We start from the raw sequence: 27,115 nt of genomic DNA, 5'->3' as shown, positions 1-27,115 counted from the left end.
CTCCCCCCACCTTCCCCCTCTCTCTTCCTCCCCTCTCTCCACTCTCTCTCTTTCTACCTCCCTCGCCTCTTTACCTCCCTCGCCTCTTTACCTCCCTCGCCTCTCTCCACTCTCTTTCTCTCCTCCACTATCGCTTTCCCTCCCTTGTCACTCTCCTCCCTCCCCCTCTCTCTCTCTCTCTCTCTCTCTCTCCCTCCAGGTGTATTATACAACCAGTTCCTCTCCCAAGTGGACTTTGAGGTCTTGCGGAACTATGCCCGGGACCTGGGCGTCCTGGTCTGGGAGAATCCCGCCAAGAGGCTGATGGTGGTGACTCCCGGGGGTCATCCGGATGTCAAGTGGTTCTGGAAACGTCAGAAGCACAGCTGACCGGCCGGGAGACGGGGAGGGTCAACCCCTCAGCCGGGCACCACCCCCCTCAGGGATCGGGATGTGGATCATCACTCCCGGGATATTCCGCGACTGGGGGGGGGGGGGAAAGAGACAGACAGACACACACACTGTGGGGTTGAAGAGGGAGGGGGCTGGAGCCTGCGCTGGGAAGAGACTGAATGGAACCAGCGCCCGTTTTTTATGTTTCGTTGTTGTTCTTGTTTCTCAATAAAAGAGGGGAGAGAAAAAATAAAACCCCCCACAGGTGGAGGAGGTGTCACCGAGGGGGGGGAGGCGTTCGTTCCTGGGCCCTCACCATAGCCCAAACTCTCCCAGGTTACAAAGGCAGAAAGTGCTGGGATTACTCAGGCCCCAGTGGCCAAGAGGTATTATCACTGGGCTGTTAACCCAGGGAATGTTCCGGAGAACCCGGATTCACAGCAGGCAGTACAATCGGAATTAGATAAAGAATCTGGAATGGAGGCCCTAACGTCCACCCTGAATCCGTTGCTGATTGTCGGAAAAGCCCATCTGGTTCACTAATGTCCGTCAGGAAAGGGAATAGACAATAGCCAATAGACAATAGGTGCAGGAGTAGGCCATTCAGCCCTTCGAGCCTGCACCACCATTCAATATGAACTGCCCTTCTTACCCTGTCGGGCCTATGTGGGACTCCAGCCCCACAGCAAAGTGCTCAACTCTTATCCTCTGGGCAACCAGTGTTGGCCCAGCCCCTGACGTTGCACGCTGTGCGTCAATTTTAATGGAGAAACTATCGAGGTCGAGAGAGGGAGGGAGGGATGGGACCGAAGTTAACGTTCCAGGTGTGTGACGCCTCAGGACTGGGAACAGTTGGAGGTGTAAATACACCTCACTCCCCAGGTGGGAGCCTGGACAGGGATCTCCAGGAGGTAGGGGCTGGGCGACAGGACAGATTGAGATTGCCAAGAGATGTATCGTCCACAAATTGTGCCCTGTACCCTTGTCATGCAGTTGTGTACCAGGAAAAGCAAGGGTGCTCTGAGACCCAGGAGCAGAAAATAGGCCATTCGGCCCATCGCGTTTTCTCCGCCATTTGATCATGGCTGTTCGGTTTCTCAACCCCCTTTTCCCACTGTCTCCCCCCCCCGGATCCCCTTGGCCATCAAGAACTTAGCTATCGCTGTTTTAAATATCATATGGATGGGCCAGTGTTGGACTGGGGTGATTAGATTACTTACAGTGTGGAAACAGGCCCTTCGGCCAACAAGTCCACACCGACCCACCGAAGCGCGACCCACCGATACCCCTATGTTTACCCCTTACCTAATACTACGGGCAATTTAGCGTGGCCAATTCACCTGACCCGCACATCTTTGGACTGTGGGAGGAAACCGGAGCACCCGGAGGAAACCCACGCAGACACGGGGAGAATGTGCAAACTCCACACAGTCAGTCGCCCCTGAGGCAGGAATTGAACCCGGGTCTCTGGCGCTGTGAGGCAGCAGTGCTAACCACTGTGCCACCGTGCCGCCCTAAAACAAAGTTAAAAATCTCAACACCCGGTTACAGTCCAACAGGTTTATTTGGAAGCACTAGCTTTCGGAGCGACGCTCCTTCATCAGGTTGCTAGTGGGGCAGGATCATAGGACACAGAATTTATAGCAAAAGATCAGTGTCATAGACTGATGTGATATATTGAACAAACCTAAATTGCTGTTAAGTCTTTCATCTTTTAGAATGGGTTGCAGGTTTCAGTTCCTTGATATGTAAATCCCAGAGCTGCTTTCAAGAATTGTATTTAGCATATTTTGTTCAAAAACACACAATCTGCAGGCAGTCAATTCATGTGACATTTTATGAATTCCTACTTTGAAAATAGAACCAGTCTGACTCTAGGTTGGAATACAGACAGGCTCTAACCTCACACCTTTAATGTATTGGCTGTGCTGGGGTGTCAGGTTTTTGTGAACAATAACTTAATCTCAGGAAAGTGACTTGAAAGACGTTCTGGGATTTACATATTAATGAACAGGAACCTGCAAAACATTCTAAAAGATTAAAGCCTGAACAGCAAACCGAGGTTTGTTCAATATATCAGGAGGAAGTGAGGGCTGCAGATGCTGGAGATCAGAGTCGAGAGTGTGGTGCTGGAAAAACACAGCCGGTCAGGCAGCATCCGAGGAGCAGGAGAACCGATGTTTCAGGCATAAGCCCTTCATTCCTGATGACGGGCTTCTACCCGAAACGTCGATTCTCCTGGTCCTCACATGCTGCCTGACCGGCTGTGCTTTTCCAGCACCACACTCCCAATCGTGTTCTATGTGTTGCACCAGAGTATGACACGATGATCTTTTGCCATAAAGTCTGCGCCCTCTGATCCTGCCCCACTAGCTACCTGACGAAGGAACAGCACTCTGAAAGCTAGTGCTTCCAAATAAAGCTGCCGGACTATACCCTGTGATTTTGAACTTTGTTTTGAATATACTCGATGATGCCGACACACTTGCCCTGGGAAACTCCTTCCCCCCCAGCTTTAAAACAAACATCCATTAACCACACAGGCTTGTTAACAGTGCAGAATCAGGCTGTTCAGCCCGTCATGTCTGCGCCAGCTCTCCCAACAAGCGTAATGACTCGCTGCTATCTCCACACACCCTTACACCTTATTTCAATCCTCACAGAGAGCCATACCTCTCTGAATGGCTCAATTCAACCTGCCTATCCACCACACTTCCAGCCAGCACCTTCCATACCCTAATCACTCTCTGCCTGACAAAGGCTTCTTTTTCTCCCTTGGCATATGCTCCTTTCGAATTTCAGTCCATGCCCTCCGCTTTTCGATCCTTTCAATTCAATTTAAATTTAAATTTACCTGTCGCGTGTACTGAGGCACAGTGAAAAGCTATGTCTTGCGAGCAATACAGGCAGATCACAGTTTAACAGCATAGATAGTAACTCATAGGTAAACTGAGGCAAAAACACACGTACAGGTGAATGTTAAAAGTTTGTGATTCCCTTCAGCATTCTAAAAACGGGGGTAGAAACTGTTTTGAAACTGGCTGGTGTGTGTAATCAGGCTTCTGTACCTTCTCCCCGATGGTAGAGGTTGTAGAAAAACATTGCCAGGGTGAGATGGGTCTTTGAGAATGCTGGTGGCCTTTCCCCGACAGCGGGGCCTGGTAGATAGATTCTATAGATGGGAGGTTGGCCTTTGTGATTGTCCGGGCTGAGTTCACCACTCTCTGTAAACCGTCTCCGATCTTGAATGGTACAATTAGCACTGTTGCCTCACAGCGCCAGAGACCTGGGTTCAATTCCCGCCTCAGGCGACTGACTGTGTGGAGTTTGCACATTCTCCCCGTGTCTGCGTGGGTTTCCTCCGGATGCTCCGGTTTCCTCCCGCAGTCCAAAAAATGTGCAGGCCAGGTGAATTGGCCATGCTAAATTTCCCATTGCGTTAGGTGAAGGGATAAATGTAAAGGAATGGGTCTGGGTGGGTGCGCTTTGGCCGGTCGTTGTGGACTTGTTGGGCCGAAGGGCCTGTTTCCACACTGTTAAGTAACCTCATCTAATCTAATTGCCATACATTCAGACAGAATGTTCTCAATGATGCACCTATAAAAGTTGGCAAGTGTATTCGCTATCATGTCAAATTCCCTCAGCTGCCTGAGGAAGAAGAGACGTTGTTGGGCCTTTGTAACCAGTGCATCCACCTGAAGAGTCCAAGAAAGCTTGTTGTGGATGACCTTGACACTGTCTACATGTTCCACCTCTGTGCTGTTAATGTGCAGGGGGGCATGAGTAACAACCCGTCGAAACGGTTTCTTTATGTCTACTCTGTTAAGGCCCATTCATGGTTTTGAAAACCTCTGTCAAATCTTCGCTCAGTCACCAGCCTCAAGGTACCCCATCCCTGGAAGCATTCTTGTAAACCACTTCCAAACTCTGATGCCTATCATGTGGCACCCTGAACTGTAACATATGCGAATTCAACGTCACCCCTCTTTGTTCTTGTACTCTATTCCTCTCTAAATAAAGCCAAGGATATTGTATGTATCATGAATTGCTGTCTAAACCTACCCTGCCACCTTCAGTGACCTGTGCTTATAGACACACAGGTCTCTCTGCTCTTCCACCCAGAATTGTACTTCTATTTCATATGGTCTTATAAAATTCAGCCCTTCAAAATGGTGGTCAGCACTGCTGCCTCACAGCGCCAGGGACCTGGGTTCGATTCCACGGTCGGTCTGTGTGGAGTTTGCACATTCTCCCCGTGTCTGTGTGGGTTCCCTCCGGGTATTGTGGCGCCCTCCTACATTCCAAGGCTGTACAGGTTAAGTGGATTAGCCGTGCGAAATGCAGTGTTACAGGGCTCGTGTAGGTGAGGCGGGGTGCTGTTTTGGAGGTCAGGTGTGGACGCGATGGGCTGAATGGCCTGCTTCCACTGTCTACGGAACGTGCAACAAATAACTGCGGATGCTGGGGATCTGGACCATAAACAGGAAGTGCAGAAGAAGCTCAGCAGGTCTGGCAGCAAAGGTGGAGGGAAATCTTTCACCCTTGTTTGATCTGGCCACCATGTGACTATAGACCCACAGCAACCTGGTGGGCCCTGAGAGCCCTCCCCAGGGAACTCGGACGGACAACCATTTTAAGAATAAATGTCCACTTGTGCAGAGTTAGTTTGATTTCTAAAATAAATGTGCTTTGTGCTCCACCAGCCCCAACCTCAGCTCCACGTGTTACACAGGGAGGTTGTACCGCCAGTACCAAAGATGGCGCCGCCCAACCAGCACAGTCACCATCCAGCGCTGTCTGCCAAGACCCCCGTTTGATTGGCGGTTGGCTGGGGAGGGCTGAAACAATTGTCCTGATTGACATGCGCTACAGCCAATCGGCAGCGTAGGCGCCGCGCCGATCGCCCAATAGTGGGACGACTGTGTTGATGCCGTGCCCCTATTGGTCCCTCACACCGGCACCGCCCCTTTAGAGGTGGAATCGTCGCGATTGACCAACCGGCGACGGAGGCGCCGCCCATTCAATGGCAGTGTCGGCGCTGGGCCCACCCTAACGGCCGTTAGCTTGACGGCGGGGTGGGGGAGGGGAGCCAGCCAATGGAAGGCCGCCGCCCCCAAACGTCATCCTGATGGGCGGCCGTGCTGACGAATGGGTGTCGGCGGCGGCCGCCCCGCCGTCCAATGGGGTGTAAGGGATGGGACTCCGCCTCCGCCGACCCAGCCGCCGCCATTTTGTGTCGCAGCCGGAGAAGGAGGAGGACGAGGTGGGTCCTGGTGTGTCTGCCCCCGGGTCCGCGAGAAAACCGCTCGGCGAACGTTACCGTCTCCGTCAATAAACACCGACCCGCCCGCAGCGAGTGTTCCGGGAAAAGAAGAATATAAAGATGGTGAAGATTTTCGTGGGGAACCTGCCGCGGCCAACCACCGCCGAGGAAATCCGGGCCCTGTTCGAGAAATACGGCGAAGTCAGCGAGTGTGACCTCATCAAGGTGAGGGGGGGAGGGTCAGAGGTCAGGGAGGGACATGGGGTGGGGGGTTCAGAGGTCAGGGAGGGACATGGGGTGGGGGGTTCAGAGGTCAGGGAGGGACATGGGGTGGGGGGTTCAGAGGTCAGGGAGGGACGAGGGGTGGGGGGGTTCAGAGGTCAGGGAGGGACGAGGGGTGGGGGGTCAGAGGTCAGGGAGGGACTAGGGGTGGGGGGTTCAGAGGTCAGGGAGGGACTAGGGGTGGGGGGTTCAGAGGTCAGGGATGGACTAGGGGTGGGGGGGTTCAGAGGTCAGGGAGGGACATGGGGTGGGGGGTTCAGAGGTCAGGGAGGGACGAGGGGTGGGGGGGTTCAGAGGTCAGGGAGGGACGAGGGGTGGGGGGGTTCAGAGGTCAGGGAGGGACGAGGGGTGGGGGGGTCAGAGGTCAGGGAGGGACGAGGGGTGGGGGGGTCAGAGGTCAGGGAGGGACGAGGGGTGGGTGGGTTCAGAGGTCAGGGAGGGACATGGGGTGGGGGGTTCAGAGGTCAGGGAGGGACGAGGGGTGGGGGGGTTCAGAGGTCAGGGAGGGACGAGGGGTGGGGGGGTTCAGAGGTCAGGGAGGGACGAGGGGTGGGGGGGTTCAGAGGTCAGGGAGGGACGAGGGGTGGGTGGGTTCAGAGGTCAGGGAGGGGTCAGAGGTCGTCACACAACCCCCCCCACCACAACCTCTTTCCCCTCCCCCCCACCACCACAACCTCTTTCCCCTCCCCCCCCCACCACCACCACAACCTCTTTCCCCTCCCCCCCCCACCACCACCACAACCTCTTTCCCCTCCCCCCCCACCACCACCACAACCTCTTTCCCCTCCCCCCCCCCCCCACCACCACCACCACCACAACCTCTTTCCCCTCCCCCCCCCCACCACCACAACCTCTTTCCCCTCCCCCCCCCCCCCACCACCACCACAACCTCTTCTCCCTCCCCCCCAATCTCCTCTTTTCCCCCCACCCCCTCCCCCACCTTCATGTAAAATTATGTCCAGCTTGTTATTGTCTCTTCGGGTGGAATCTGCCAGTCTTTCATATTCTGACGTACACGTGACGCTGGATCCATGCAGTCGATGTTCCTAACTGCCACTTGGGCTGTTCGGGATGGGTAATGAAGGCTGGTCCATCTAACAGTGTCATATCCGGAGAATGACGTTTGTTCTTGGCAGTGGCAATTCGAACCTGACTTCCCCGTCTACGTTTTCTGTGGATGTTTTATGTCAAAGGCCCGGCTGTGGTCTTGGGGAAAATATCCCAGCCACTGTACTCTCACTCTCACTCTCCCTCCCCATAACTGTTACCCGGTAGGTGATCATGTACCAGCAGTGGGAGTCATGCAGAAGTACCCAAGACCGAAGAACACCCACACACTGTGCTCGCTACTGTTGGCTAATGTGACTGTCGCAAAGTACCAAAGCTGGGATCTTTATAAAAGATCAATTTGACCTAATTTGGCATGTGCTATTCTGTCTGCCACATTGCGGGTGGGTGTGAAAGTTTCATAGTCATACAGCATGGAAAAACCCTTCAGTCCAACTTGTGCACATCAACCAGATGTGCTAAACTGATCTCAATTGCAAGCATTTGGCCCATATCCCTTTTAAACTCTTCCCAAGAGAGGTTGCAGAGGAGCTATTGAAGAATTTAAGGTGATTCACCTTTTGAGAAGAGATGGTTGAGAGGAGATTTCGTGGAGGTATTTCAAATCATGAAGAGATTCTGAAAAGTGTGTTTGGGGAGATCCTATTCCTGATGGTGGTCAAGTTGAGAACCAGAGGAGACCATTCAGTGAGTCTTGGCTGATCTAAATCCTGCCTCTACCTATCCCACCTTTCTAAGTGTAGACTTGGCCAACTGAGCCCTGAACATATTTGGTGGCCTGGCCTCTGCTGCTCACAAAGAATTCCGGACACTCATGACCCCCTTGAAATTTCTCACATCTGTCTCAACTGTGCCACCCTGAAACTATATCCTCCGACAAGGGCAAACCTCCTCTCAGCACCTACCCTCCAAATCTTGTTTGATTTATCTTTAAAAGAAACATCCTATCCTGACTTGGAAAAACATCATCCTTCCTTCACTATCACTGGATCAAAATTCAAAACTCCTTCCCACAACAGCAATTAACAATCCCCCCCCCCCCCCCCCCCCCCCAGAGATTCACCACAGTCTTTTTCAGGGAGACACTGAGACTGAGAGATTCTGTGGTGTGTGTTCACATGTTGGAAGGTTCTCTGCCCCCACAAAGCTGATTTTAAACAAAGGCGAAAGTGGGCACTGCAGATGCTGGAGATCAGAGTCAAGATTAGTGTGGTGCTGGAAAAGCACAGCAGGTCAGGCAGCATCCAAGGAGAAGGAGAATTGACGTTTCGGGCAAAAGCCCTTCATCGATCGATTTCCCTGCTTCTCGGATGTTGCCTGATCTACTGTGTTTTTCCAGCACCACTCTCATCATGTTTTTAAACAATGCTTTCTATTGACTTAATTTTTATGATTGACTGACTGTCACTGTAAGTCATTGTGCATTTGTTTTTCCTTTCTTGAACCAGAATTATGGATTTGTGCATATGGACAACAAGGAAGCAGCAAAGGAGGCCATTGAGAACCTGCATCACTACAAGCTGCATGGGGTCGCCATCAATGTGGAAGCCAGCAAGAGCATGACCAAATCCTCCACCAAACTCCATGTGGGCAAAGTGAGCCCCAACTGCACCAGCCAGGAGCTGCAGGCGAAGTTCGAAGAGTATGGCACTGTTCTCGAGTGTGATATCATCAAAGATTACGCATTTGTGCACATGGAGAGGGGAGAGGATGCCATGGCAGCCATCAAGGGGCTGGATGGCACAGAGTTAAAAGGTGAAGTTAATAGAATGCTGTGGTTCTAAGCCGTTGGGCCGAACCAATGTTTAAGTGCTCAGTCCTGCAGTTGATGGTGAAGGCAGGGGTGTTAGCATTTTGTGATGTCAGTGACTTATATGATCAAAGTTTCTCATGCGTAAATAACCTATATTCAGCCTTTTGATTATTATTGCAGCTACTTGGGATCTGATGTATTGGATCCAGCATCTGACATAGCACCACAAAACCTTTTGCATCCACCTGTTTGGTTTAGCGCCCTATCCAAAACACTGCACGCTCTGGGGCTGCACTAGGGGGGTCGGGTCAGGGAGCTTGTTATGCTTACTGTTTGGAGTTGAAATTGAAACTGGGGTTTTTAATTAGGATGCTAGAGAGCAGCAGCCGACTAAGTCCCAAGTGGGTGAATATTGGATATGTTTAGTGGTTGGTCTGTTTTGGTGTAACGTCAGAATGAAGTTTCAAGTTTTTAAAAAGAAGTGGGGCTGTTGAATCCATGTTAAATAGGCATGAGGTGTTGGCAATGTTTGTGGTTGGATTCTTTTGTTAAAAACAGGGGAGAAAAGTAATCTCCCTTATTTAAGGAAAGATGTTTGTGCCTTAGGGAGGTGTTCAGAGGAGGTTTACTAGAATGATACCTGGACTGGGTTGATGTCACATGAGGAAAACATTACACAGGCAATGCCATCTTTTTATATCTGGAAGGTGCAGTTCCTTAGCTTTGCATTGATGTAGCACCACAAATCGGTGCATTTGCAGTTGTTGGCATTGATAATGAACAGCCTTCAAAAGAATTGGTGCTGGAAGTTTAGTCATAACTAATCTGATTAGTTACAAATCTAAAAAAGTAAAATGCAGAAAGGTGTTTGGGTTACTTTTAAGTTGTTGGACAGTAGAACCTCCGAGCTGTTTCACATGATGTGGCTGTCGAGCTGATCATTATATTTGTTTCATTTGGAGACATAGAGATGTATAGTGTGGAAACAGACCCTTTGTTCATGCCAACCAGACATCCCTAATGAATCTAGTCCCAGCTGCCAGCACCCGGCCCATTTCCCTCCAAACCCTTCCTATTCATAAACTTATCCAGATGCTTTTTAAATGTTGTAATTGTCCTGGCCTCCATCACCTCCAAACAGGCAGTTTTGAATTGGCAGCTCATTCCAAATATGCACCACCCTTTGTGTGAAAAAGCTGCCCCTTAGATCCCTTTTTAAATGTTTCCCCCCTCACCCTAAACCTATACCCTCTAGTTCTGGACTTCCTCCCCCCACCCCAAGGTAAAGACCTTGTCTGTTTACCGTGTACATGCCCCATGTGATTTTATACTATATGATTCACGTTTCCCCTCCTTTTGCAATGCAGTTGGTCAGCTCGCCTTTAAGGCTTAAAGAGCAATGTGCTGACGAATCATCCAATTTCAATGCAGGCTTGCATACTGTACTGTTTGAATCAAGCTGATCGATTCATAGAACGCTGATCTTATTGTATTAAGAGAAGTTGTTACACTGGACTATCAGTCTTACTGCTCCATTTCTATAGTTCTGATCTAACTGGTTATCATTGGGATTTGTATAGGGTACGTTACACAATGCATATTCATCACCAATGCAGTTGAACTGTATAAATATTTGGTGATGTTAGTACAGACTGGCCCAGCCACCCTTGGAGTTTGAGAGAGCATTTGGAGCTATGTAATAATAATTCATCAATGGGATGTCAGCTGAGGTGTTTGGACAAGGAGTTTTTTTTTGCACTGCAGACTATTTGTGAGGATTCAGAGGACAGATAGGACTCCACTTTACATCTTCGCTGAAGGACAACATCTCTGGCACTGCAGCACAGAAATAGTCTTGTCTAGGTATTTCTGCTGGAGGAACTAGTTAGCCTTCTAACCCATGGAGAGTGTTATTCGTAGAGGCTATAGGTGCTTGGAGGCAGTAACGTAGGGAGTGCCATGTGTCTCGATATGTTGTACGAGAGTATGTTGAATTATTTCCCCTTCGTTTGGCCTGACCAAACCCAGCAAGCAAATTGCTTCAGTGGGATTTTGGTTTCACAGCCAACAGCCATCTTCCACCCCATACACTAGCTTGAGCGTTGGTGTGCTAATTAACTCTGGTAAGCATTCTTCCTGGCACCCGATTACATGCCTTTTGAAGTAGTTTGCCAGATATTGGATTTTATTTTTCCATTACATCCAATCTTGGAGTGCGATCAATAGAAGCTTGGGTTCCTCCTCTCTTTTTACAGGACCTTTCAAAATGCCCTATAATAAGGGAAGAGAGCAGCTATATGAATGTTTTCACTTGGAGGATGGAGACTGCGCAGTTAGTAAGGGGGAACACCAGAAATAGCAGGGAATCAATGTTTTGCTTCAGCTTTCACAATGGAGGACAGTAGTACCACCCAACTAGTAACAGCTAATGCAGAGGTTATCGAAAGGGATGAACTTGGAACATCCATCATCACTGAGGAGAAAGTACTGAGTAAGCTATTGAGATTGAAGGCTGGCAAGTTCCCAGTGTCTGGCCTTCGTCCAAGGATGTTAAAGGAAGTGGTAGCAGAGGTAGTGGGTTCATTATTTATAATATTTTAAAATTGCATGGATTTGGGAAAAATGAGAATGTGCAACTCTTATTCAAAAAGGGAGAGAGGCAGAAAGTAGGAAACTACAGACCAGTGACGTTGGGAAATTGTTAGAATCCAGTATTAAGGAAACACTATCAGGACAGTTGAAACTCCAAATACAATCCACCCGAGTCAGTGTGGTTTATGAGCACATCATGTTTGATCGGTTTGGTGGAGTTCTTTGAAAATCTAGCAAGCAATGTGGGTAATGGCAGTCATCTAGATGTAGTGTACATGGACTTCAAGAAGGCATTTGATAAGGTTCTACACAAAAAGCTGCTGCACAAGGTAAGATCTCGTGGGATTTGGGATAATTTGTTAGGTTTAGGAAGAGAATTGGCTAGCCAATAGAAAGCAGAGAGTCAGACCAAATGGGTCTTTGTCTGGTTGGAAAGATGTAGCTAGTGGGGTGCCAGAGAGTTCACTCCTTGGGGCCCCAACTATTTCCAATCCAATATCAATGTTTTGGATGTGGGCCTAAAAAGTAATAAAGCCAACCTTGCAGGTGACACTGAAGTAACTGGGAAAGGAAGTTGCAATGAAGAAATATATTTACAAATGATATGAATAGTTGAGGTGAATGGGTCAGAATTTGGAAGATAAAGTTTAATGTAGATGAATGTGAGGTTATCTGTATTTTGGTAGGGAAGATAGACTGGCAACTTCCCTAAACAGAAAGAAACTTGCATGCTTTGGTGTAAAAGGGTTTTGGCTATCATTGTGCGTGAATCACAAAAATGAGTATGCAGGTAATAAGGAAGAGAAATGGAATTTTGGCGTTGTTGCTGAAGGAATAGAACATGAAAATAGGAAAGTGTTTCTGCAACTGTTCAAAACATTCGTGAGGCTGCACCTGAAATATCGTGTGTAATTTTGGACTCCTTACTTGAGGGTTCTAGTTTTATTGGAGGTAGTTGAGAGGAGCCTCACTAAATTGATTCCAAAGGGGTTCTTACAAAGAGAGATTGAGCACTCTCTGCCTAGAACCTCTGGAGTTTAGTATAATGAGAGCATGTCTAATTGAGGTATGTAAGATGCTAAAGTGGATTGACAAAGTAAATGTAGCACAGTTGTTTTCTCTAGAATGAGAAATTATAGTTTTAGGAAAGGCATAGCAGATTGAAAAGTGTTCAGGTGAAATCATTTCTCTCAAGGGGATTGTGAGTCTGTGGAATTCACTACACCGGAGAGTGGTGGGACGTTGAGTAAACGTACAGATTTTTAATTAGTAACAGGTTGAAGGGTTATGGAGCATGGGCAGGCAACTGGAGTTGAGGCCAAGATGCAATCACTGGCAGAGCAGGCTCAGGGGACTGCATTGTGTAAGTCAGTCCTGCTGTAAAGCTGGAGTTCCATTTTCATGCAATCCCTTGCTACAAAGAAAATTGCGTAATAGCATTGTTTAAACTATCAGGGTTTTCTTTGTTCTCTTTTCCAGTAATTGTTATTTTTCTTAGTTTTAGTGTTTGCTTTTAAAGAACGGTTTAATCACCCCTCCGGTTCTTGTAGCAATGGCCTCCAATCATTGAAAAGGATATGTGCTTGAATCTCCTTGTTTTGTTTTATTAAAGGAAAACGGATTCATGTTGAACTGTCTAAGAGTCGGCTGCGGGTACAGCCTGGGATGGGTGAGAAGAACACCTGTTTCCGCTGTGGGAAAGATGGCCATTGGTCCAAAGAGTGCCCTGCAGATCGGCAGGAGATGGGCCTTGGCTTTGCTCATGACTACCTTGACCCGTACGCCATGCACCACCGTTATGGGGAGCAGCCCTTTTACGACAGCAGGTATGTCGACTACTATGAGAAGTACCGAGCTGGGGCATATGGAGCAGTGGGGACTCCGTACCCAGACCGCTGGGGCACCCCTATGGCTGGCTACGGCGCTTCCATGAGAGAGCGCATGCCTAAAGCGTTGGAGGCGTACAGCCAGAGCTCCATAAGCCAGCCACCGACCTATTACGCCCGGGATCGGAGCCCACTGCGGCGGCCGACCGCATCGACCATCACCGACTACGCCACTGCCGCGACTGAGTATGCAGCTGCCGCAGCTGCAGCCGCTGCCACCAACTCCGACTATGGGGCAGCCACCTCCACTGCCGAGTATACTGCCAGTGACTACGCTGCTGCTGCTGCCAGCTATGCTGCTCAAGACTATGCCAGTGCTAACTATGCCACTGGCAACTATGCTGCTGCTACCACGACCGCTGACTACGCCAGTGCCAACTACAGCGCCAGTGACTACGCAGCCGCCGCTGCTGCCTATGCGTATGACTATGGACACACCATGAGCAACAGTGGTGCCTACTCTACAGCGGGTACAACAGCGGAGGCCTACGCGGAGCATTCTCAATACTCCGCTTATTAGCCACAAGGTGAGTGGATCCTTTTTTAAGATCACTATAATTTGGCTGCACGTTCCGAAACTCTTTGGGCAGCTTGTCAATTCTGTGAATTGGCCCCACCTCTGTGTTTGAACTTGTTGGCGTAAGGTTCCAGTTCCGTGAGTGGCGGGTGTAGTGTGTCTGAGCGGGTCCTTGGAGCGCCGTTCCTGGTTTTGTGTGCGTGCGCGCGTATTTCTTTTTTACCTCCTTTTTTTTGTTAATTTTCTCGTTTCTGAAGTGCTTCTGTTGTTTTTGCTCTATTGAGAATGGTGGCTCGCGCGGTGTTGGTGCCTGCTTTCTCGTCCTCAGGTCCTTGCCATGCACCAATGGGTCTCTTCCTTCCGCTGCCTACCAGACTAGGAGGGAGAGGAGAGGCGAGCAGGTGGGGGCTGGATGGAAGCTTTTCCTCCCCCCACACACGTCTACACTGTTGGATCGTGCCCTTCCTTTGTGACAGCGTGCCTGTACGCACGGCACCTCCCATCGGCCTGGCATCGGTTCCGATTTCTTCCCCGGGTAAATTTGCGTCCTGTTCGGTAGGTTGATGCCTCCCGTCTTCAAAGAAAGACCGGCTTTCTCGCCGTTTGTCGTCCGTCGGCTACGCGGCCTGTGACTGCGTCGCGGGGGCGAGTTCTCGGTCCGGTTTGAGCGACGTGCCGCCGATCTGGTTTGAGTGTGACCGCTTCTGGAACATAGTGAGATCTCCGGCCGCTGCCAGGATTGGGGGGGGTGGGCTGGGCATGTGGGGTGAAACAAGTGGGTCTGTTTCTCCTGAGGCAGAGGCTGATAATGCCGGAAGTGCCCATCAGCTTGATTGGCATCTCTGTTTAAAGAGAAAGGCAGGTTTACGCTGTGATCCGGGATTTCACATCTCTGACGGAGGTTTTCATGGTGAACAAACCTGTCTTTTCCTCATTTCCAGATGCTGGCTTGGCCTACTGTGTAGTTCCCAAGTTTTTGTTGGTTTCATTTGCAGTTCTAGTGCATGCAAGGTGGTTGTAGTATTTAGTTCCATGCTTATCCTGACAAAGCTTTTGAGTTAGTTTTTTCTCCCCTCTCCTCCTTCCGTCCAACCCTCTACTCATTCCTAAAAGTTCTGGGCCCATGGTCACTCTGATGGGTGTGTCACTTGCAACTCTTTGAGAATGCCCTCAATTTGGTCCACATCCTTATTCCTTCCCCTTCAAATATTCCCTAAGACATAGGGGCAGAAGTTAGGCCTTTCGATTATGGCTGGTAAGTTTCTCAGTCCCATTCTCCTGCCTTCTCCTCATAACCCCTGATCCCCTTGATACTCAAGAAACTATCTTTCTCAGTCTTAAATATCCTCAGTGAGCTGGCCTCCCCAGCCTTCCGTGGCAGTCAGTTCCACAGATTCCCCCCTCTCTGGCTGAAGAAGTTTCTCCTGCTCTCCCATTCGAAAGGCCTTCCCTTTACCCGAAGGCTGTGCCCTGTGGTCCTAGTTTCTCCTCCCAATGGAAACATCTTCCCACCGTCTACTCCGTTCTCCGTTCAATATTCTCTATGTCTCAATTAGATTCCCCCTCCCCATCCTTTTAAACCCCATCGAGTGTGGACCCAGAGTCTTCAGATGTTAAGCTTTTCATTCCTGGGCCCATTCTCACGAACCTCATCTGAACACTGTCTAGGGCCAGTACATCCTTCCTGAGATATGGGGCCCAAAACTGCACACAGTATTCCAAAATTCCCTTTTGAAAGTCGCAACTGAATTTGCATTAGTCACACTTTCTGGAAATAAAGAACATCACGGCTGCCCCATGCTTTGTTTTCCTTCTCTCCCACTTGCCTTGAATTGAGATTTTGCGGTGTGTATCTTCATGTCATAGATCTCAGAAGCTTGATGCTCTGATAAATGGGAAGTAGGTAAGTCCAGGTAAGGTGGGAGTAGCAGCTCAGCACTGAATACTGGTTGGTGTGACTGATCCAGGGATCAGCAGGGGGCATCCTTACATTCAAGTGAGCTGACTTGGAATCTTGCCATCCACACGCAGCGGCTCTGAACGAGTTGACCTGCTGTAGTCTTTGGTTTCCTTCTCGCCTTTGAAAACCAGGCTGAACTGTTGTGCGGCAGAGGACAGCTGGCCATGTTCTGAGGTCAGCCCTCAGTCCCCTCTCCGATCTGAATCTTTAAGGTGCCGGACTTGGTTAGCCACAAGTGGTTGTTTGACTGATCGTTGTTATGCTGACTTTTTAAATGTTATCACTCCTCATGCCATTCTCTCTTCTGTTAGCACGCAATTGCATTGGTTCTGCCTCTTGTGTGTTAGTTTAACTTTTATGAATGAGCCAGAATATTTATGCATAGTTGGCGCTCTTTGTTTACTGCCCCTAAGGTTTTATCTTCTCTCCTGAAGATACTCAGTCCTATTTGAGTACACGTTTGCTGGTACTTTTCAGTGACAACCTGACCTATTTCCTGTGGCTGCCTGGGGAGTATTTATTTTGTTTGGTGTGCTCCTTCCCCATTGGTGCAGCTCCTGGAGGGAGCTTTCATTGACGAGGCCATTTCCATCCAGGCTATCAGTTGGAGGGGGGGGGGGGGGGTCTGTCCTTACCCAGGGCTATGTTTCCCAGGTCTGACCCAGCATGACGGAAATCGAGAACTGCTTCTGAGGTACTGCAGTTCACCCCTCTGCACCCAATAAGCTTTCACACTCAGTGACCCCACAGTCCTTGTTTTCCCTTTTAGTTAGAAAGGGGTTTTGCCCACCAGGTTTATTGTTTACACTGCACAAGCTGATAACACTAAGGCAAGTGGTGCAGTTGTGTGTGAGTGGATTTTTCATACTGCAGGCTGAGCCTGTTGCATGTGTCAGAAGGTGGTGGTGTTGGGTTTTTGTTTTTGGTTCCTGCCCCTTTTGTATAGCTGCCCGTGGAGCTGAGATTTATAGGCTTTTATTTTTTTTTTAAGTATTTACCATAAACTTTTTAAATGGTCTGGTTTATCTGTTTTTGCTGGCCACACTCTGCAGTGTACTTTGTGCTCCACAAACCTATTATGTTGTGGGAGGGCTGTAGAGTGCAAACGAATACTTGTACATTTCCCACCGCACACCTCCCCACACCTGCTCTCCTCTCGTCATCCTTTGTGCTTCTGATACTAATCCCAAATTAACCACCATTTGAGGCCTCTCTGGAGGCAAACTGCCATCAAAGCATTTTGGAAAGTATCCTGAGAGCCCTGCTCCCTTCAGCCTGCTTTGTGATGCAGCCGGAGGGGAAAGGCGTGGACTGAAACAGAGGCCAGGAACAAGCGATCTCTATCAGGGTCACCACGGCCAGTTGCATCACAGAATGCATTAGCCAGTATTAACAGGACAAATGACGAGCATCAAGACGTTTCATGTCTGACAGTCTTGCTAACAATTTTGTTTTTTTTTGAGAAAAGCCGCTGTGAAGCTCGCGGAGATTGTAGGTTTGTTGAATGAACTGAAATGCTGTGTCATCTCCCCTCCTCTTTAACAGTTTTGTGCCTGTTGGAAACCCAGCTCCTGTACCCCACCAGCGGAGCCAGTGGAAAATAGCAACTCTCAGACTAGCTTCAGGTTACATTTTGTGGTAACTGGCGCAGCACCTGTTTCTCTTGGCCGTTTTATTTTGTTTTTTTTTCTGTTGAAATTTTCTATTTTTTTAAACCTAAGCCCCCACCCCACCCACCTCACCCCACCCCCAGCCATTAAACCGTTCCTCCCTCCCTCCCTCACTGAACTCTCTCAGGGATGAGGTTCCAATAGGCGCCCCCTTCCCGAGTGATACTTTCCCCTTTTTTTTTTGTTTTTCCATTCAGCGGCTGTCGGCAGCGCAGAGCGACGCGGCGCGGACCAAGTGCGTGACCTCTCGATAGACGCGTACGTACACGCGCGGGCACACGCACGCTTCTCCCCACCCCGCCACCCTGCTCTCCCTTCCTCCCCAGGTTGTCAGGGGAGGTGGGGGTGGAGGTGCCTGTTATGGCGGAGAGGCGCCAGGCACCGCGAAGGTATGAAGGTATCCCAGGGTGCACTGACAACGCGGCGGCCAATTTTAACATCCTGCTCTTGTCCCCTTCCCAGTCGCCAATTTCGCCATCGGCTGAGGTTCAAGAGGGAGAGAGAGGGAGACGGAAGTGCAGAATGTTAGCCACACCACCGAAACCAGAAATTTAAACTGACTGCTGCGTGGTGACGTGTGTAAGAATCTGATCGCAATCTAAGGAGGACTCCAGTGGGAGGCTGTCACCTTGTCAGCTCTGGGAGATGGGTGTTCCCATTTGCTGTGCACTTCCATGTTCCCTCTAACATAGTCGAACTTCCTTGTGCATTTAACAAGGGCAAATCTCAAATCGAGAGTTTAACAAGGAGCCGCTGGTAGAGTTGCTGTCAGAGGGTGACCAAGCGTTTGGTCCCAGAGCTCCGTTTTTAAGACGGGACCTTTTTTGAAAGGAGGGTGGGAGGGAGGAGCACTCGTGAGCTCAGGCTCCAGCATGGCATGGACTGCGCAGTCATGGGGTACTGGCAATGGCGAGTGCGCAGGGGACCAAAACTGAGGAAGCGCTGAGATCCCGAAGCTCACAGGACTGGAAGTGGTTCGAGAGAACAGAAGAGCACAGACCTGGAAGTCTTGTAGTTTGAGGCGTTGCCGGAATGGGAGCTGATCTAGATTAGCAAGCTTGGGTGACAAAGATTGGTCCACATCAGGCTACTGACGGCATGTTTTCAGCGAACTGGAATTTAGAGGGTGGAATTGTCAGTCAGGAGGATGTTGGTTGCAGTTGCGTTTTTTGGTCAAAACAAAGACATCCTCTGTTGTCCGTGAAGCTGACCAATGAGTGTGCTTGTCATGTTTTGAGTCAGATTTGATACGCCAGTCCTGTCTCTCTCTGAGCTGTAATAACCTGTGGCAGACAGTTGTAATCTTGTTTTCCCCCACTCCAAAATGTAGCTCCCCTGTCTGGATGGTAACTGAACCTGGGTTACTACTCTGCTTGGCTCCACTGTACCATGCTGAGGTGGTAGGCTTCAAAACCTGTACAGGCAGAGTTGGAGCAGGCAAGGTAGTGAAATTTTGAAGAAATCAAAATCAATTTTTCTATCATCTTTTCTTTCCCTCCTGCTCTGTTTCTCTATGCCGTCAACCTTCTCCCCCCTCCCTTCCCACTCCTCTTCCAGGTGTCATACTTTTTTTTGGAAAAAGAAAAATCAGTTAAAGTGTTAGAAGTGGCCATGACTGTTGCCTGAGTCGCTCGCTTTAGCGAGTTGTGTGTACGTACTACTCCAGTGGTGAGCAGCGGGTCTTTGAACAGTCTGTGATGTGCTTCCTTTTGCAGGTTTGGTAATACCCGTTGACGAGAACCGCGGTTTCCCTTGGTACACACACAAACTCGGGTCGTACGTTGTGCGGATTACACTCACCGTCGGGATTTAGCGCGGAGGACACCAGGGGAAAATGCTATCTGTATACCTAAATATTGATGGTTCTCTCTTTTTTTTAAAAACTAAAGAAGGAAGGAAATAGCTGCAAAAACTTATCTTTTTTCTCAAGATCTGTGACCATTTTTATTTTGCCTTTTTTTTTTGAAAGTTCTGTACATTGCAATTTTTTTCCAAAGGAAGAGAATAAAAATCTTTTGGTTTGATGTTACTTGTAACTGTGTTTTGTAATGGGTGAACTCTCTCTGACGTGAAGTTGTCCTCTAGTTTAAAGTGGATTGTGGCCGTAATATAGCCGCCCTTGTAGTACCCTGCAATAAATGATCAGTATTGGACCTGATGCTGAGTTTGTGTACAGTGTTTTTCACTGCCGGTCTCATTTTGGAGGAGGGCGCACAGCAGTTTGTCAATTGTCGGAAAACCCATCCGGTTCACTTCGGGAAGGAAATGGCCATCCCTCCCTGGTCAGGCCTACGTGTGACTCCAGACTCACAGCGATGTGATTGCCTCTTAACTGGGGCAATAAATGCTGGTCCAGCAAGTGACACCATCATCCTGTATCACAAGAAATTGTAAAAAAAAATGATTAAGCAGAAAAAGGTGTCACTGTCTTCCTGATCTGAAGGTGATTGAACCCTATAATCTAGAACCATGGCTGTACTGTGGTAATTGGCACAATTTAAATTTAGTGAATGAAATGTGGAATTGAACCATAGTTTCACAGGGACCATGAAACGATCATGAACTGTGAAAATCCTGTAACGACCTCTTCTAGGAGAGGATCTCGTTCTAACTTTAAGGCATCATATCTTTCTTCTGAATTTCTTTCTCCTCACCCTTCTAAAGGAATAGTCTTTAAGCAACCTTTAAATCCTGTAATCTTCCTAAATAATCACCTCAGTTATATGGTTACTGAATCTCCTGCACTTGTTGGGGGGTGAGTAATGACGTAGATTAACCTGTGTGAGAGATGTACCTAGGACAATATGGTGGCTCTTTGGGGGTTAGCACTGCTGCCTCTCATTGTCACTGACCCAGATCTGTTTCTACCCTTGGGTGGCTGTCCATGTCTGTGTGGATTTCTGCCAGGTGCTCCAATTTCCTTCCACAGTCCAAAGATGTGCAATTTAGGTGTATTGGCCATGCTAAGTTGCTGTGTAGTGTCCGGGGATGGGTAGGTCAGGTGTGTTAGCCACGGGGATGGATCTGAATGGGATGCTCTTTGGAAGGTCAGTGTGGACTCGTTGGGCCGAGTGGCCTGTTTGCACACTGTATGGATTGTGTGCTGAGCTCAGTCACCTATCTCAGGAGAGGCGAATGAGTTTTGGCAGTTAAGGGTAAGTGGAGCTCCTCATCCCAACATAAGCTTGGGGATCAGAGGCAGTGATAATATCACCAGTTTATTTGAATATTGGAGCAGTTGGTGACCGGAAGGATGACTTTTTTTTTCCTGAGTTACTCATGCAGTACCAGCACCACCACCAGAAACAAAGGAAATTTAATGTGAAGGAGCACGAACACTTCCTACTGCGAGATGTCGGGTGGTATCTGAAGGCCATTTATTTGGCAGAAAGGGAGGAATAACCATAGGTGACACATCAGGTAATCACGGTCACATGCTAATCAAATGGATGGAGCATGTTTATGCAGAAGCGTCTTTTAAGGGGGTGCTAAGTTATAAGGAGTTTCAGACAAACTTCTGCTCCTTGTTATGACTAACAGAGACATATAACAGGAAAACAGACCTTTTAGCCCAGGTTCCCTAAACTAGTCCCACTTCCCTGCATTTGGTCTGTTGTCTCTAAACCTTCCCTATTCGTCTACCTATGCAAATATATTTTATATGTTGTAATGATATCTGCTACCACGATTTGCTGTGGCTGCTCATTCCATAAATGCATATGCTCTGTGTGGAAAATGTTACCCCTCAGGTCCCTTGTATATAATTTCCCACTCACCTTTCAACTCTCTAGTTTTGGACTCGGCTACCCTGGGGAAAAGACTTTGGCTGCCTCTCTTAATAATTAAAACTCTCCAGTGTCAGTAACATCCTTGTAAATGTTTTTTTTTGCAGCCTTTTCAGTTTGATATCTTTCCTACAGCAGGTTGACCAAAACTGTATGCTGTACTCCAAATGTGGTGTTGCCAATGTCTTCTGCTGCATTTAAATGACATCCTAACTCATGTACTCAGTGCTCTGCCCGATGATGGCAAGCATGCCTGCTTTGCTACCCTGTCTACCTGTGACACCACTTTCAAGGAACTGTGCACCTACACCCCTCGGTGTCTTATCTTATACTCCCAAGGGCCTTACCGTTAACTGTCAATCCTGCCCTGCTTAGTCTTACCAAAATGAACATGCTCAAGTTAAAATTTGCTGTGCCACTATTACTACTGAATGTAATGAGTAACTTAATCATTTTGATCAATACAGTAAGAGTAATGCATCTAAGAATACCACATTTTGCAGAGTAGTATTAGCTATCTCCCCCGCTGCATAGGGGCAAAGACTCGGGAGATAGGGAGGATTCAGGCATGTGGCAGACTTCATTCTTGTTCAAGCAACAACCAGTCAATGCAGGGAGAAGGCCAAATATCTTCCCCCAAATCTGGTCCCGATATGAGAACCCAGTTGTTCTCAATCTTCAGCTCAGATCGGAAGAGACATCAATGATGCTTTGACCTTTACAATGAAATACAGCATTTTTATACATTGTGTTGTTATAATAATCACATACAACGTGGTCACTGTGTCATTCCCCTTATTCCATACACCCAATCCTGTGAAACGCCTAATCAATGGTGGACATTCCTATGGACAGCCCCAGGTTCCCATGAATCCCATTGTGTTTAACAGACATTGTAACCTCCAGGCCTTGAGATCTTTCGATGCATCCTAGTAATTAGCATTCCAAAATTACTGGTTATGCTCCTTCGGACCTGTCCCAGACTTGCTCATCTCTACGGACTGCTTGAATTCTGTTATTCATTGTATTCCATGCGCCATTAGTGAGCATCCAGGTCTGTGTGCTATCTCTATCAAATTCTGTTATACCCCTCATATTATCCACTGTCCCAAAAATACATCAAACAGTTGGTTCTAACTAACTGCTGAGAGATTTGTAGTGTTCATTCATATCATAATGTTAGTTCTGTAAAGTTTTACAGCTACTTCCAATGGTTAGCATTTTTTAAACTAATAAGTTGTGATCAATCTATTTTGTTCAGGACGTGCCAGGCATTTTGTTTAAAGATAAGGAAGGTATTATCCGAGACTGAATTAACTTGCACATCTATGTTTGAATGTTTTCCCTGTAATGTTTCTATTATATTTTTCTTATATGTGTGTATCTGTAATTACATTAAAATCTTTGTGAATATCTTATGAATCTTTAACTAGAACCTATTTCTTAATGTTGTGAATAACTTCAAAGAAACAACTGTTTATGACAAAATAACTTTACCTGTTAGATTATATTAAGATTTTTTTTAGATTAGATTACTTACAATGTGGAAACAGGCCCTTCGGCCCAACAAGTCCACACCGACCCGCCGAAGCGCAACCCACCCATACCCCTTACCTAACACTACGGGCAATTTAGCATGGCCAATTCACCTGGCCTGCAGATCTTTGGACTGTGGGAGGAAACCCACGCAGACACGGGGAGAATGTGCAAACTCCACACAGTCAGTCGCCTGAGGCAGGAATTGAACTCGGGTCTCTGGCGCTGTGAGGCAGCAGTGCTAACCACTGTGCCACCGTGCTGCCCAAAGCTGTTCTTTCACAGCTGTAGGATGAGTTAGGCTGAATGGAGATTTACACTCCTTTTTCTGAGTGATGCTGTTTGCCTAATCAGACAAAATCCTTTCATTAATGAGGCTGGAATCAACCACTTGTAGTTTAAAGAACTTGTGTCTATCCTGAGATATCCTTTTCTCAAACTGTGTCTTGGATGGCTGTTTGTGTCGGGCCTCTGGTTCAAAGGTACATCTGTGTTTCACTTAATGTTGGAGCAGGCTGTTTAATTCTGTTTAACCCTTGTCGGCCATTTTGTGTCTTTCAAATATGGGCAACTCTTACACCATCAAATATTGTAAACTGTCCAATAAAATATTGTAAGCCCAACGCTGAAGCAAGGTGCAATCATATTGTGATAAGGACACAGTTGGAGACAAGTTGGGGTGCTGGAAAGACATGACTAAAGAGACTACCCGGCAATGTTGAACTTTGTGAACCTTGTGACCTAGTAATATCAAATTGGCTGGAAAAATGATGACACAAACTGACGTTCAAAATCTGCAGAGTGGCAATGAGCAGCTTTTGTTCTGATTGGTTAGTCAAGCATGCTGTTTATTCATTGAGCAGAAATTTGTTAACAACAGCTGAGAAATGAGTATAAATGTGTTGCTCGGATGGTTCATTCTCCAAAGGACAGGAATATTGTCTACAGCTGACTCAATTGGGCTATGTAACTGTGGCAAATGTACAAGCTCAAAACCACAAGTGAAGTCATTAACAAGTACAAGAGTCTATCATGGAGGAAGGCACAACATAATGAGTGGACCAGTGAAGGAATTTTGGGCTGTAAGTGGAATTGAAGTAGGTAATAGTGATTCTTGCCTCCTGTAATACTACCAAGTTAATCACTTGTTGACAACAAAATAACTTAGTCCATTATATTGGTTTGTATCTCAAAGCATCCAGTTTAAAATCTCAAAATATATACATCAAGATATAAGAACTAGGAGCAGGAGTTCTTCTAGCCCCTCTAGCCTGGTCAGCCATCACAATAAGATCATGGCTAAACTTTTCGTGGACTCAACTCCCCTTACCCCACCTCGCTCACCACACCCCTTGATTCCTTTACTGTTCAGAAATCTTTCTATCTTGGCTTTAGTTACATTCAATGAGGAAGCCCCAACTATTTCACTGGGCAGGGAATTCCATAGATTCACAACCCTCTGGGTGAAGAAGTCCCTTCTCCCTTCAGTCGGACATCTGCTCCCCCTAATTTTGAGGCTATGCCCTCGTGGCCTAGTTTCACCCAAGAGTGCAGATATCCTACTTTTATATTTTCCTATCCCCTTCATAATTGTATATGTTTCTATAAGATCCCCCCCCCCCATTATTTTGAATGCCAATGAATATAATCCCAGTCTACTCAGTCTCTCCTCATAAGTCAACCCCCTCAACTCCGGAATCAACCTAGTGAACCTCCTCTGCACTCTCTCGTGCCAAGACAACTTTGTCAAGTAAGGAGGCCAAACTTGCACACATTACTCCAGGTGTGGCCTGACCAGAATGCTGTGTCGCTCCAACATGACCCCTCTTCCCCCCCCCCCTCCAGTTCTTAAACTCAATCCCTTCAGCAATGAAAGACATGCACCTGCAGGCCAACAGTTTTTTTTAAACTGTTGTTCATATCAAAATGGACAACTTTGCATTTATTAACATTTTACTCCATTTGCCAGACCTTTGCTCACTCACTTAAACTGTCTACGTCTCTCTGTAAATTTTCATAGTCCCATGCACATTTTGCTCTGTGTCATCTGCAAACTTTGACATCCTACACGTGGTCCCCAACTCCAAATCATCTATGTAAATTGTGCATAATTGCAGTACCAACACTGATCCTTGAGGCAGCATGTATTGCCCTTGAGAAGCTGGTGGAGAGCTGCCTTTGTGAATTCCATGTGCTGGAGGTGCATCCACAGTTCTGTTAACGGTAGGAGGTTCAGGATTTTCACCGGATGCCAATAGACAAACTACAGTCCTCGTATCACCATAAGACACAGGAGTGGAAGTAAGGCCATTCGTCCCATCGAGTCCACTTCGCTATGGCTGATGGGCATTTCAATGCCATTTATCTGCACTCTCCCCGTAGCCCTTAATTCCTCGCGAGATCAAGAGTTTATCAATCTCTGCCTTGAAGACGTTTAACACCCAATCTCCACTGTGCTCCGTGGCAATGAATTCCCCAGGCCCACCATTCTCTGGCTGAAGAAATGTATTGACTCTCTCTAATTCTAAGGCTGTGCCCTAGTATCCCCTCCTAACAGAAACAAGTTCCTAGTGTCCACCCTTTCCACACCGTGCATTACCTTGTAAGTTTTGATTAGATTTCCCCTCAACCTTCTAATCTCTAATAAATACAATCCCAGGATTCTCAGCCATTCACCGTATGTTAGGCCGACCATTCCAGGGATCATCCGTGTGAATCTCCGCTGGACACGCTCCAGTGCCAGTGTGTCCTTCCTGAGGTGTGGGGCCCAAACTTGGACACTATTATAAATGGGGCCTAACCAGAGCTTTATAAAGTCTCAGTAGCACATCGCTGCTTTTACGTTCCAACCCTCTTGAGATAAATGACAACATTACATTTGCATTCTTAACCACAGACCCAACCGGCAAGTTGACCTTTAGAGAATCCTGGACTAGCACTATGTCACTTGAGAAAATTCCAGGTGTTGGTATTTCCATGAACAGTGTGGCTGGAAGCCAATTGTTCTGAACTTATATTTCTGCAATGCTGGAGTTTTTGTTTCTGTATTTTCTAAGATCTTGTACCTAGACAAGCTGTAGCTAGGTACCTCTTATACCTAAGGTACACTGTGAGTGGCAACTTGTACACTTGCACTGTATTCATTTGAGTACGTGACAATAAAACTAATTTTAATTCTGATTAATACTATTTCACATTTTCTATCACTGTTCTAATTTCATTTCTAAGTATTGTTCTCCTTCACAGGAAATATTGATGAGAATGGTTCCAGGGATGAGGAACTTCAGTTATATGAAAAGATATAAGTAGTCGATATCATTCTCTTTAGAGAGATTAGAAAGGGACTTCTAAAATATGGGTCTGGACAGAGTAGCTGGCAGAGTGGAGAGTGTGGCGCTGGAAAAGCACAGCGGGTCAGGCAGCATCCGAGGAGCAGGAGAGTCGACCTTTTGGGCATAAGCCCTTCATCAGGAATGAGGCTTGTGGGCCGGGGGCTGAGAGATAAATGGGAGGGGGGGGGGTGGTTGGGGTAGGTAGCTGGGAATATGAGGGAGATGAAGGCAAGGGAGAAGGTGATAGGTGGGAGAGATGGGTGGAGCAGCTAGATGGGAAAGATGATGGACAGGTCAAGAGGGCGGTGCCGAGTTAGAAGCTTGGGACCGGGATAAGGTGGGAGGAAGGGAAATGAGGAAACTGGTGAAATCCACATTAATCCTGTGTGGTTGCAGGGTCCCAAGGCAGAAGATGAGGTTCTCCCTCCAGGCATCAGTGACCTGTTTCTGTGCTGTATCTATACTATGCTCCTCTCCCTTATTTAAAATGTACCATCACTGACAGATGGGTAGTCAACTGCCAAGGACCCAAATTCCGGAATTCCCCTCCTTTCCTGATCATAGAGTCATAGATTTGTAGCTCAGGTTGAGGTTTTGGATGTAGGTTTGCTCGCTGAGCAGAAAGGTTCATTTCCAGACGTTTCGTTACCCAACTAGGTAACATCTTCAGTAGGCCTCGGGCAAAGCAATGCTGAAAATTCCTGCTTTCTATTTATATATTTGGGTTTCTTTGGGTTGGAGAAGTCATTTCCTGTGGTGATGTCACTTCCTGTTCCTTTTCTCAGAGGGTGGTAGATGGGGTCTACACACATCAAGTTAGATCCCATCTACCACCCCCTGAGAAAAGGAACAGGAAGTGACTTCACCATAGGAAATAAGATCACCACAGGAAATGACATCACCAACCCAAAGAAACCCAAACATATAAATGGAAAGCAGGAATTCTCAACATTGCTTTGCCTAAGGTCCACTGAAGATGTTACCTAGTTGGGTAACGAAACGTCTGGAAATGAACCTTCCAACTCAGCGAGCAAACCTACATCCAAAACCTCAACCTGAGCTACAAATCTTCTCAAAACTCACTAAGTCATATATGTCT

The 27,115-nt window shown here is 47.7% G+C and overlaps 1 protein-coding gene across 1 annotated transcript; it reads left to right on the top strand.

Moving 5' to 3' along the window:
• Nucleotides 1-5,597: 5,597 nt before the first annotated feature.
• Nucleotides 5,598-19,521, top strand: LOC132832379 (RNA-binding protein 4B-like). The gene is made up of 4 exons (XM_060850327.1): nucleotides 5,598-5,860; nucleotides 8,434-8,740; nucleotides 12,943-13,743; nucleotides 19,079-19,521. The coding sequence occupies exons 1-3, from the start codon at nucleotides 5,756-5,758 to the stop codon at nucleotides 13,734-13,736; spliced, it is 1,206 nt and encodes a 401-aa protein (XP_060706310.1). The 5' UTR covers nucleotides 5,598-5,755; the 3' UTR covers nucleotides 13,737-13,743; nucleotides 19,079-19,521.
• Nucleotides 19,522-27,115: the final 7,594 nt, after the last annotated feature.

Source organism: Hemiscyllium ocellatum, chromosome 35, assembly GCF_020745735.1.
Source record: "Hemiscyllium ocellatum isolate sHemOce1 chromosome 35, sHemOce1.pat.X.cur, whole genome shotgun sequence".
Taxonomy (NCBI): Eukaryota; Metazoa; Chordata; class Chondrichthyes; order Orectolobiformes; family Hemiscylliidae; genus Hemiscyllium; species Hemiscyllium ocellatum.
The sequence above is the reverse complement of the archived record's forward strand: the minus strand, read 5'-3'. Positions and strand labels throughout refer to the sequence as shown.

Bases quoted from the DNA above. Each gene is read 5' to 3' on its own strand.
- LOC132832379 (XM_060850327.1), top strand. From the start codon at position 5,756: ATGGTGAAGATTTTCGTGGGGAACCTGCCGCGGCCAACCACCGCCGAG. The intron at 5,861-8,433 runs GTGAGGGGGGGA...TTCTTGAACCAG, and splicing joins GCGAGTGTGACCTCATCAAG to AATTATGGATTTGTGCATAT. The intron at 8,741-12,942 runs GTGAAGTTAATA...GTTTTATTAAAG, and splicing joins GGATGGCACAGAGTTAAAAG to GAAAACGGATTCATGTTGAA.